At 38.1% G+C, this 12319-nt stretch overlaps 1 protein-coding gene across 10 annotated transcripts in view; it reads left to right on the forward strand.

Annotated features, from left to right (window-relative positions):
* The window catches only part of FCHO2 (FCH and mu domain containing endocytic adaptor 2), a 100230-nt gene that overhangs the window by 61977 nt on the left and 25934 nt on the right, over nucleotides 1-12319 (forward strand). For 6 of the 10 annotated variants that reach the window (XM_065047293.1, XM_065047292.1, XM_065047284.1 and 3 more), the window contains exons 13-17: nucleotides 1579-1757; nucleotides 2397-2411; nucleotides 2799-2823; nucleotides 8834-8876; nucleotides 9554-9648. In XM_065047293.1, coding sequence (XP_064903365.1) covers nucleotides 1579-1757; nucleotides 2397-2411; nucleotides 2799-2823; nucleotides 8834-8876; nucleotides 9554-9648 — 357 coding nt within the window. The remainder of the gene's footprint in view (nucleotides 1-1578; nucleotides 1758-2396; nucleotides 2412-2798; nucleotides 2824-8833; nucleotides 8877-9553; nucleotides 9649-12319) is intronic. The other 4 variants (XM_065047285.1, XM_065047290.1, XM_065047286.1 and 1 more) reach the window with 2 other exon arrangements.

Raw genomic sequence — 12319 nt, forward strand, 5'->3', positions numbered from 1 at the left:
GGGGGGGGATTTTTTTAGATTTTGCATATATTCATGAAATGGAAAGAGGAGTGAATAACATTCATGTTTTGTAAATGATTCACCTGTGCATCCTTTTCTTCCCTTATCCTTTTTGTCATGAAACAATAGAAAAGACCATTCATCCAGTGAAAAAGCTCAGTGATTTGTAATACCTGTCAGCCTTGAACTTCTGAAAATCTTAACCACATTCAGGAAGGCATCAGTTCCTTTCTCCTTTCCTCCCTTAGCATCCAAGAGTGGATATTTATTCTGTTGATGGGAACTCTTGACACTATTTGTTGTAGGATAGGGGTGTCAAACTCATTTTCACCGGGGGCCACATCAGCCTCGCTGTTGCCTTCAAAGGACCAAATGTAATTTTAGGCTTGTGTAAATGTCCTACTCCTACGTTACTGTATAAATGTAAATACTGTTGTTGTAGGACATTCTTTTACCATAATGTCAGTCAGTCTCAATAAGTCCAGTTTTAAGTTGGAAAAGCGCTTTACAAGAGCTGCCTGATTCATAGGAAATGTATCTTGAAACTCAGTGATAACTTTGAAGGCAAGAGATCTTTTGATGAAATGAAAAATGACTTTAACATTTTCTTTTCCAGATATAATCCACTTTGGGCGACAGCCTGTAAGATGAAGACATTTGACTTTTTCCTCATCACAACTCAGGGATTCTTTCAGTTGAAATGGATTTGGATTGTCTTTAGGGTTCAGGGCTTTAGTCTTTGTCAGGAAATGGTTTGAAGAGATTTCATTCAAATGGCTGGCATATTTCCAAATGAAAACAACAGAAGTGAGATATAGAATATGTATGCTTCCCCTAGGTGGTAAGAAATGTTTAAGCACAGGACAGTTTTCAAATTCTTATTTGCCAGAACAAATCCACCTTTTAAGGCTTAGCACAGGCCTTTCAGAGCATTTGTTCAGTGCAGATGCAGTCCATTTAAAATTTGTCTGTATGTTTTGCTTATTTTGAGGACTGAGTTGTTGTTGTGATGCCTTTAAGCAGTTGATGGTGTTCAGTTTACTGTGCAGCCTTCTGTGTGATGGGCATCCTTTCTTGCCCCTTTTGCAGGGTGGCACTGAAAGTTTTGCAAGCAATGTTGGCTGCTGCTGCCGCTTCTTCCTCTACTGTTAATGCTTGGTACGGGTAGCATGGGTGTTTCACTGCTAATTAAAAAGGCTGGGCATTCCTTCACTTGGTTTAAAAGGATTTATACATTTTTCATTACAAGTCATAAATTTAACATGCAGAAGTGTTGCTACTGTAGAATCTTTCAGTTATCCTGATGCCTTCAAATATGCAGTTGTTCAGTTACCTGACATAGCACCTTTTAGAACAGAATGTCAGTATGGAGATGAAAGGAATATAAAATCTGAATTTTACTTCCGAGTTGTGAATTTTCATCAGTGGATATATTTGAGTGTCTGAATAAACACATAAAGAGCTTAGGCAGCGTTGTTAATCTGTGGTGTTCACTTAATATGAGTATATTGTAGAGAGTAATTACAAAATGGATTAAGCAGATGAATTTGAAGTATTTCCACCTTAACTGAGAAAAACATACCAAAGAGAATCATTTCTATTCATCCAGTGATTCTGACTCTGAAGATGACGAACCCAGGAGGTTCCATGTAGAAATAAAACCTGTCCAGCCAAATAATAGCTCTCAGTATACCATGCCTTCGTTGGATGAATTAAAAGTATCTATAGGAAACATCGCTCTTTCTCCAGCAATATCTGTAAGTTATTTTGTTCCCTGTATTTTTAATGCATAGACAAGAAAGTGGTAAAGAATTCTTAGTGTAAACATAGATTTTATTGTTCAGAATTTATTCTAGGTTTAAGTACAGTTATTGGGGGTTTTTTTTGTTCGTTTGGTTGGTTTTCTTTTGGTTTTGTTTGGGTATTGTTTTGGGGTTTTTTTTTGTGCACTAGGTCATCTTTGGTATGCTTTATTGCAGTAAAACATCAAGTAGCTTCTCCTCTCAGATTTTAACTTTCCTTTGAGTCTTGGGAGTGCTCCATCTTTGCCTTTCTGCTGTTGCTGCCACAAGGCATATGAATACATTGTGGAGTTAGATGAACATAGCTTTTAACATAGTTTAACGTAGTTTACTCTTCAATAATATACAAACCTTTAAAAGATCATAAAATGTGGATACATGTAACTTACCATGCAGCTTCATTGTATGCATTCTGCAATCCACAGAAAGATCCTTTATACCATGTGGTGATATTACAGATAAATAGTATTAAAGTGTGCTAGTACAATATTCAGATTGCAATAAGAATGCCTCTGATTTTAAGGAGAATATTGTGCATAACATATTAAAATAATAATGATGATTTTTCTCTTATTTTCCCCCACATTTTGAAAGCAGAGACACAGTCCTGTAAGTACAGAATGGCTTTTTATTCACACTTTTAGATTAAAACCAAGCGAGTGTAGTATGTGAGGGAGTTACTGGGAAAGCCATGTGATATATAAGCTGTTTAATTTTACTGCCCCAGCTTGTGAAGGGATTTATTATAGTAATAGTGCTCCCTTTGTCAGTTCTACAGTGTTCATTCCAGACTTTTCTTACTAGTGTGATGGGTGTGCACTGGTTGCTCTGTCCTGCCTCATGTTCTCGACTTCTGCAACCTCATAATGTTTTGCCTTGTGTTGAAAGCAAAGTATCTCATAGGAAGTTGAGTGGAAACAAGAATCATGAGGCTATTAAGCATTTTATTTGGCAGTTGGTAAAATAACTTATTCCTTTCTTTTTGTTCTGTTTCAGGCACAAATGAATCGGAATTCATCCAGTAAGTGTCAATCTTTTAGTCTATTTCTGTTATGTTTTTGATATACCATGAAAATACTTTTTAAAAAACTGTTGAAGAAATAAACTTCTTAAGTATCTGTATCTTAAACAGAAAAAATATTTATTCTCAATTCTAGATACCACTATGATATTTGCATTTGACCTACTCACAGTAAAATCAAAGGATACAAATTTTTTAGTCAACATTTCAACATAGCAAGTAGGAGCACCCAAATACCTCTGTTCCTTTTTTTCTTTCTTTTTTTTTTTTTAATATATATGAAATATATATACACATATATGTGTGTGTGTATATGTATATACGCACATATGTGTGTGTGTGTATATGTATATACGCACATGTGTGTGTGTGTGTATATGTATATACGCACATGTGTGTGTGTGTGTATATGTATATACGCACATGTGTGTGTGTGTGTGTATATGTATATACGCACATGTGTGTGTGTGTATATACGCACATGTGTGTGTGTGTGTGTATATGTATATACGCACATGTGTGTGTGTGTATATGTATATACGCACATGTGTGTGTGTGTATATGTATATACGCACGTGTGTGTGTGTGTGTATATGTATATATGCACGTGTGTGTGTGTGTGTATATGTATATACGCACGTGTGTGTGTGTGTGTATATGTATATACGCACATATGTGTGTGTGTGTGTATGTATATACGCACATATGTGTGTGTGTGTATGTATATACGCACATATGTGTGTGTGTGTATGTATATACGCACATATGTGTGTGTGTGTGTATGTATATACGCACATATGTGTGTGTGTATGTATATACGCACATATGTGTGTGTGTGTGTATGTATATACGCACATATGTGTGTGTGTGTATGTATATACGCACATATGTGTGTGTGTGTATGTATATACGCACATATGTGTGTGTGTATGTATATACGCACATATGTGTGTGTGTGTGTATGTATATACGCACATATGTGTGTGTGTGTATGTATATACGCACATATGTGTGTGTGTGTATGTATATACGCACATATGTGTGTGTGTGTATGTATATACGCACATATGTGTGTGTGTGTGTATGTATATACGCACATATGTGTGTGTGTGTGTATGTATATACGCACATATGTGTGTGTGTGTGTATGTATATACGCACATATGTGTGTGTGTGTGTATGTATATACGCACATATGTGTGTGTGTGTGTATGTATATACGCACATATGTGTGTGTGTGTGTATGTATATACGCACATATGTGTGTGTGTGTGTATGTATATACGCACATATGTGTGTGTGTGTGTATGTATATACGCACATATGTGTGTGTGTGTATGTATATACGCACATATGTGTGTGTGTGTGTGTGTATATATACGCACATATGTGTGTGTGTGTGTGTGTATATACGCACATATGTGTGTGTGTGTGTGTGTATATACGCACATATGTGTGTGTGTGTGTGTATATACGCACATATGTGTGTGTGTGTGTGTATATACGCACATATGTGTGTGTGTGTGTGTGTATATACGCACATATGTGTGTGTGTGTGTGTGTGTATATACGCACATATGTGTGTGTGTGTGTGTATATACGCACATGTGTGTGTGTGTGTATATACGCACATGTGTGTGTGTGTGTATATACGCACATATGTGTGTGTGTGTGTGTGTGTATATACGCACATATGTGTGTGTGTGTGTGTATATACGCACATATGTGTGTGTGTGTGTATATACGCACATATGTGTGTGTGTGTGTGTGTGTATATACGCACATATGTGTGTGTGTGTGTGTGTGTATATACGCACATATGTGTGTGTGTGTGTGTGTATATACGCACATATGTGTGTGTGTGTGTATATACGCACATATGTGTGTGTGTGTGTGTGTATATATACGCACATATATGTGTGTGTGTGTGTATACGTATATAGACACGTGTGTGTGTGTGTATACGTATATAGACACGTGTGTGTGTGTGTATACGTATATAGACACGTGTGTGTGTGTGTATACGTATATAGACACGTGTGTGTGTGTGTATACGTATATAGACACGTGTGTGTGTGTGTATACGTATATAGACACGTGTGTGTGTGTGTATACGTATATAGACACGTGTGTGTGTGTGTATACGTATATAGACACGTGTGTGTGTGTGTGTATACGTATATAGACACGTGTGTGTGTATACGTATATAGACACGTGGGTGTGTGTATACGTATATAGACACGTGGGTGTGTGTATACGTATATAGACACGTGGGTGTGTGTGTGTATACGTATAGAGACACGTGGGTGTGTGTGTGTATACGTATAGAGACACGTGGGTGTGTGTGTGTGTATACGTATAGAGACACGTGGGTGTGTGTGTGTGTATACGTATAGAGACACGTGGGTGTGTGTGTGTGTATACGTATAGAGACACGTGGGTGTGTGTGTGTGTATACGTATAGAGACACGTGGGTGTGTGTGTGTGTATACGTATAGAGACACGTGGGTGTGTGTGTGTGTATACGTATAGAGACACGTGGGTGTGTGTGTGTGTATACGTATAGAGACACGTGGGTGTGTGTGTGTGTATACGTATAGAGACACGTGTGTGTGTGTGTGTGTATACGTATATAGACACGTGGGTGTGTGTGTGTATACGTATATAGACACGTGGGTGTGTGTATACGTATATAGACACGTGGGTGTGTGTATACGTATAGAGACACGTGGGTGTGTGTGTGTATACGTATAGAGACACGTGGGTGTGTGTGTGTATACGTATAGAGACACGTGGGTGTGTGTGTGTATACGTATAGAGACACGTGGGTGTGTGTGTGTGTATACGTATAGAGACACGTGGGTGTGTGTGTGTGTATACGTATAGAGACACGTGGGTGTGTGTGTGTGTATACGTATAGAGACACGTGGGTGTGTGTGTGTGTATACGTATAGAGACACGTGGGTGTGTGTGTGTGTATACGTATAGAGACACGTGGGTGTGTGTGTGTGTATACGTATAGAGACACGTGGGTGTGTGTGTGTGTATACGTATAGAGACACGTGGGTGTGTGTGTGTGTATACGTATAGAGACACGTGGGTGTGTGTGTGTGTATACGTATAGAGACACGTGGGTGTGTGTGTGTGTATACGTATAGAGACACGTGGGTGTGTGTGTGTGTATACGTATAGAGACACGTGGGTGTGTGTGTGTGTATACGTATAGAGACACGTGGGTGTGTGTGTGTGTACGTATAGAGACACGTGTGTGTGTGTGTGTGTACGTATATAGACACGTGTGTGTGTGTGTGTACGTATATAGACACGTGTGTGTGTGTGTGTACGTATATAGACACGTGTGTGTGTGTACGTATATAGACACGTGTGTGTGTGTGTGTATACGTATATAGACACGTGTGTGTGTATACGTATATAGACACGTGGGTGTGTGTGTGTATACGTATATAGACACGTGGGTGTGTGTGTGTGTATACGTATAGAGACACGTGTGTGTGTGTGTGTGTATACGTATAGAGACACGTGTGTGTGTGTGTGTATACGTATATAGACACGTGTGTGTGTATACGTATATAGACACGTGGGTGTGTATACGTATATAGACACGTGGGTGTGTGTGTATACGTATATAGACACGTGTGTGTGTGTATACGTATATAGACACGTGTGTGTGTGTGTGTATACGTATAGAGACACGTGTGTGTGTGTGTGTATACGTATATAGACACGTGGGTGTGTGTGTGTATACGTATATAGACACGTGGGTGTGTGTGTGTATACGTATATAGACACGTGGGTGTGTGTGTGTGTATACGTATAGAGACACGTGGGTGGGTGTGTGTGTATACGTATAGAGACACGTGTGTGTGTGTGTGTATACGTATATAGACACGTGTGTGTGTATACGTATATAGACACGTGGGTGTGTGTGTATACGTATATAGACACGTGGGTGTGTGTGTATACGTATATAGACACGTGTGTGTGTGTATACGTATATAGACACGTGTGTGTGTGTATACGTATATAGACACGTGGGTGTGTGTGTGTATACGTATATAGACACGTGGGTGTGTGTGTGTATACGTATATAGACACGTGGGTGTGTGTGTGTATACGTATATAGACACGTGGGTGTGTGTGTGTGTATACGTATAGAGACACGTGGGTGTGTGTGTGTGTATACGTATAGAGACACGTGGGTGTGTGTGTGTGTATACGTATAGAGACACGTGGGTGTGTGTGTGTGTATACGTATAGAGACACGTGTGTGTGTGTGTGTGTGTATACGTATAGAGACACGTGTGTGTGTGTGTGTGTATACGTATAGAGACACGTGTGTGTGTGTGTGTGTGTATACGTATAGAGACACGTGTGTGTGTGTGTATACGTATAGAGACACGTGTGTGTGTGTGTGTGTACGTATAGAGACACGTGTGTGTGTGTGTGTGTGTACGTATAGAGACACGTGTGTGTGTGTGTGTGTACGTATAGAGACACGTGTGTGTGTGTGTGTGTACGTATATAGACACGTGTGTGTGTGTGTGTGTACGTATATAGACACGTGTGTGTGTGTGTGTATACGTATATAGACACGTGTGTGTGTATACGTATATAGACACGTGGGTGTGTGTGTGTATACGTATATAGACACGTGGGTGTGTGTGTGTATACGTATATAGACACGTGTGTGTGTGTGTGTATACGTATATAGACACGTGTGTGTGTGTGTGTATACGTATATAGACACGTGTGTGTGTGTGTGTATACGTATATAGACACGTGTGTGTGTGTGTGTGTGTATACGTATATAGACACGTGTGTGTGTGTGTGTGTGTATACGTATATAGACACGTGTGTGTGTGTGTGTGTGTATACGTATATAGACACGTGTGTGTGTGTGTGTGTATACGTATATAGACACGTGTGTGTGTGTATACGTATATAGACACATGTGTGTGTGTGTGTGTATACGTATATAGACACATGTGTGTGTGTGTATACGTATATAGACGCATTTATATGTGTGTGTGTGTGTATACGTATATAGACGCATATATATGTGTGTGTGTGTGTATACGTATATAGACGCATATATATGTGTGTGTGTGTGTATACGTATATAGACGCATATATATGTGTGTGTGTGTGTGTATACGTATATAGACGCATATATATGTGTGTGTGTGTATGTATACGTATATAGACACATATATGTGTGTGTGTGTGTATATACGTATATAGACACATATATATGTGTGTGTGTATGTATACGTATATAGACACATATATGTGTGTGTGTGTGTATATACGTATATAGACACATATATGTGTGTGTGTGTGTATATACGTATATAGACACATATATATGTGTGTGTGTGTGTGTATATGTATGTATGTATGTACATATACATATATATATATACACTTGGCTGTTCCTGTTCTGGGAAGCAGATGAGGTTGTCTGTGACAGTGAAGAAAAACATCCAAGAGCCAGAGTGGAGACCCCATGGTAAAGGCTCCTGTGGTTCTTAGAACCTTTCCACCTGCTATGTTTAGGGTGATCCACAAGCCAGCAAGGCACACTCTCTCTCTTTTATAATAAAAACAAACAAAAAAAGTGGCTGTGGAGACAGAGGACAGAGCATTATTCCCTATCCTGTAGGGTTTTTTTTCAATGGGAAACCAAGCCAGATTGGCAGAAGAATTATATTCATGTAAACAGTACAATTTAAGGAAGAAATTTCAAATGAACAACAACAATTCCTCCCCTAATGTATTGGTCTATCTAGTCCTCTCCTATTAGAAGTTATTTCAGAAGTATATGAATTTATAATTAGAAATAATGCATTTTCTCTTTTACATTTTAATAATCCCTAATTAGTTTCAAACTTCAACCATTAATATTTACTTTTTTTTTTTTTCTTTTTAAATGAAGATTAAATTCTTGAGTGCCACAGGTTTAGTGATAATACTGTGTCTTTTGCTTAGGTGAAGAGTTAACAAAATCAAAGCTTTCTGCTCCAACTAATGAGTAAGTTCAAATTTCAAATTCTATCAAGTACAGTTTTGTGGGAATTTAGTCTTATTTTGATCTGCTACTCAGAAACTCAGTGAAAATGTCAGCTGTCTGCTATTTTAAACTGGGAATTGATTGCATCATAAGAATCAAGTATTAATTATGTCAAAATAGTGATTTCTGTTCATTTGCTTTCCCCTTCTAATGCGTTGGCTTCAATGTGATCTTTCTCAGTTGATGTTTATAATTACATGGTTATAAAATACTGTTTTTTAATAAAATCTCAGGTTTACTTTCTATTATATAGTGTTCAGTAGTAAAGCATTTAAGATTACAAGCCCTAAATTTGGACAGGTCTGTATTGCTTACAGATGTACATACTGAAATAAATTGATTTGAAGATGTATGTATCCTTGAAAATGACAATCATTTAACTGACATTATTAAGTTTGTCCACACACAAACTTGCACCAAGGTATCCGTTCAGATATTCTCATTATGAATAAATCAGTTTCTTGACCTGCAATTTGTAAGTACTTTTATTTTTAGGTGCGAAGACTAATAAAGAAGCATTTATCAAATGTATTTATTATATTTTTACATTTATTATCAAATTATTACCAAAGTTGTAGTTCGATTTTTATGAGTTTATACATCTTTCATTTGTATTCCAATTGTAACTCTTAATATAGAAAGGGGAACAGTGACTTCCTGGCATGGGATCCACTCTTCAGCAGTTCTCTTGAATCTTCCTCTTCAGCTTCCTTGGCATCCTCATCCTCCTCAGGTAAAATATTTGGTAGTAGAAAATTTTTTCTCTATATACTTCAGGGTGTTCTGTTGTTGCTTTTTTAGTTATTGCAAGGGGGCACACTTTGACTATTGAAAGAATTTTGTAAAGCATTATGCTGTGTTATAGGTAATACACAAATGATGGTGCACTATATCAGGCTTTCATACTAAGGAACAAAGGGGCAAGAGGGAACACTAGAAGCCTTAGGAAAATTCTGTCTTATTTCTACCTGTTTTTTTAAATCACCTTCTTTCACTTTCCAAAAAAAAAAAATCACCATCTAGAATATAGTTCTGATTTATCAACTGGTAGGGTTGGTAGATTAAATGGAGATTGTTGCAGGAACTGTGAGCCAAGATGAGCTTGCACAGTGAATAGGATGGATTTCTTCTTTCCAGGAACGCCTGTTGAGCTCTGTAGTACAAAGGCACCACAGAACTTTGCTGTGAGGAAACTGTGATTCTGTTAGGAGATATACAAGGCGTAATCCAAGGGGAATGGGATAAACACGGCAGGTCTGAGACTAGAATTAAGGGGGAGTTCCTGGCACCACCTGAGAGCAAGGGTGTTGGGAAGAAAAGAGGGTTCAGGAGTATGGGATGTAGAGGGGGAAGGGCAGATATTGTGTGGAAATTTGGGGGTGCAGGATTTTTGAGGATATTAGTGTGGGTGGCATACTGGGAGGCTTTCCTGAAACCTGGTGTTTGGGGAAAAAGGGGAAAAATAAATCATTGATTGATATATTCAGAAGGCACTGAAAGAGAGAAAGGCAAAATAGCGTGTGAGTGGGTATGTGTCTTGAAGAGGCTGAAAGCAGGACATGTTGAGAAATTAGCTCAGAAAGAGGAAGGAAAGATGGAAACAAAAACAGAAATTATGGATATGTTAGGACCTACTCACTAAAAGTATTTCTTTACATTATTTATTATTTGTGTTGATTATCTTAGGGGATTTAAAGCAGAATCTGCTATTTACTAGCAGCAGCAGATATGCTGTTTCCGTAGTACTTTTAAATCTGTCTACTGTGGATCTATTTTCCTGCATTCTTAATGTAGAGACTCTTCTCCCAAATGCCTAAGAAGCGTCCACTATTACTTTTAGCTAGATTTTAATATTTAAAAAAAAAATATGGTAGACTTCACTTCTTAGTTCATAGTCATTACTTTCTAGCTGTTTTCCTCTGTACTTAATCATACAGATTGACAAATGGTGAGAAAAAAAATACATGTATCAATAGGGAAATCCTGTTCTTCTTGGCCTTGGTAATGTCCTTTTAGCAGCAACCAGCATTGCTATGTAACCCTTCGGGTTTTAAGAAAAACTTCTTCTTTCACTACAAATTTCTGTTCCTTAAAATTTATGGGTTTTAAAAAAATCTAGTTTACAGAAATCATTGGATCGTCCCTTTCTCACTTAGATAACCAGTAAAGAATATTGGCTAGTGGATCCAACTTTGTAGCATATTTAAGAATAAATTGTATGTATATAAGTGGAATATGCTGAAAAGGAGTGATGCTTTCTCAAAACGCTTTCTTTTGCTAGCTTTGGTCTGGTGTCGGAGTCTGTAGAGGATGGCAGAAGATATTAATTTGTTGTGCTTCTGGTTGTTACTGTATCTAGTTGTTCATTGCTTTGTGTGGATGGAAGTTAGAGCAGGTCAGGAAATATTCATACAGTCCCTCCTTGCAGCAGAACTGTGCAGAAAGTATTCCTTGGCTGATGAGTAAGTGACAGGTAATTGGGATCCATAACATCCTCTGTAGCCATGTCTGGAGGGGAATCACCTGCCTGAGCCCTCATACCTGACAGAGCCCTAGATTTAGTTGAAATCAGTGGAATATAGTATCCTGTGGGCATAAGTCAATTTTTGATATAAGACATCTCTGCCTTGGCAAACTGTATCTGCTACATAATTGCTTAAAGGATTGTTGTTCTAGGCATTAACTGAGATATTTACATTTCTGTAATGATCCCTGGAGTTAAGTAGAAAAGTGAGTGGTCTAAACTATAACAAATTACTAATACATTTTTTGGGGGAAAAAATGTATTGGATTAATGTAGGATGAGGGGAAACAGCCACATACTAAAACATAAGAGGTTCTACCTGAATACAAGGAGAAACTACTTTGATGGTGCCAGAGCACTGGAACAGGCTGCCCAGGGAGCTTGTGGAGTCTCCTTCTCTCTGGAGACATTCAAAACCCACCTGGACACATTCCTGTGCTATCTGCTCTGGTGAACCTGCTTTAGCAGGTGGGTTGGACTGGATGATCTCCAGAGGTCCCTACCAACCCCAACCATTCTGTGATTCTGTGATATTGTTTAAATCAAGTTCTGATACTGACTAACCTGCAGCTTAGTTCTAAAGACTTTAAAAAATACACGGCTTTGATGTGGTTGTATTTTCCTTAAAATCAATGTTTTATCTTCAACTTCAAGCTTAATATAGGAAGGCTGATGATTAAAGCTTTTGAAAGTCTGAATACAAAACTTAAATTACATAACTTAGTTGGTTTTTTATCTGCATATCATGATGTAGCGTGTTTCAGAGATTACTTTTTTACTACTAAAACATTTCTTCAGATATTGTTTTGTAATTCTGTGTTAATGATTGAACGCTTAAACTACCACGGTATTTGAGCAGACAGTGGTTTATGCAGCACAG

The sequence above is a fragment of the Columba livia genome, chromosome Z (assembly GCF_036013475.1).
Source record: "Columba livia isolate bColLiv1 breed racing homer chromosome Z, bColLiv1.pat.W.v2, whole genome shotgun sequence".
NCBI lineage: Eukaryota > Metazoa > Chordata > Aves > Columbiformes > Columbidae > Columba > Columba livia.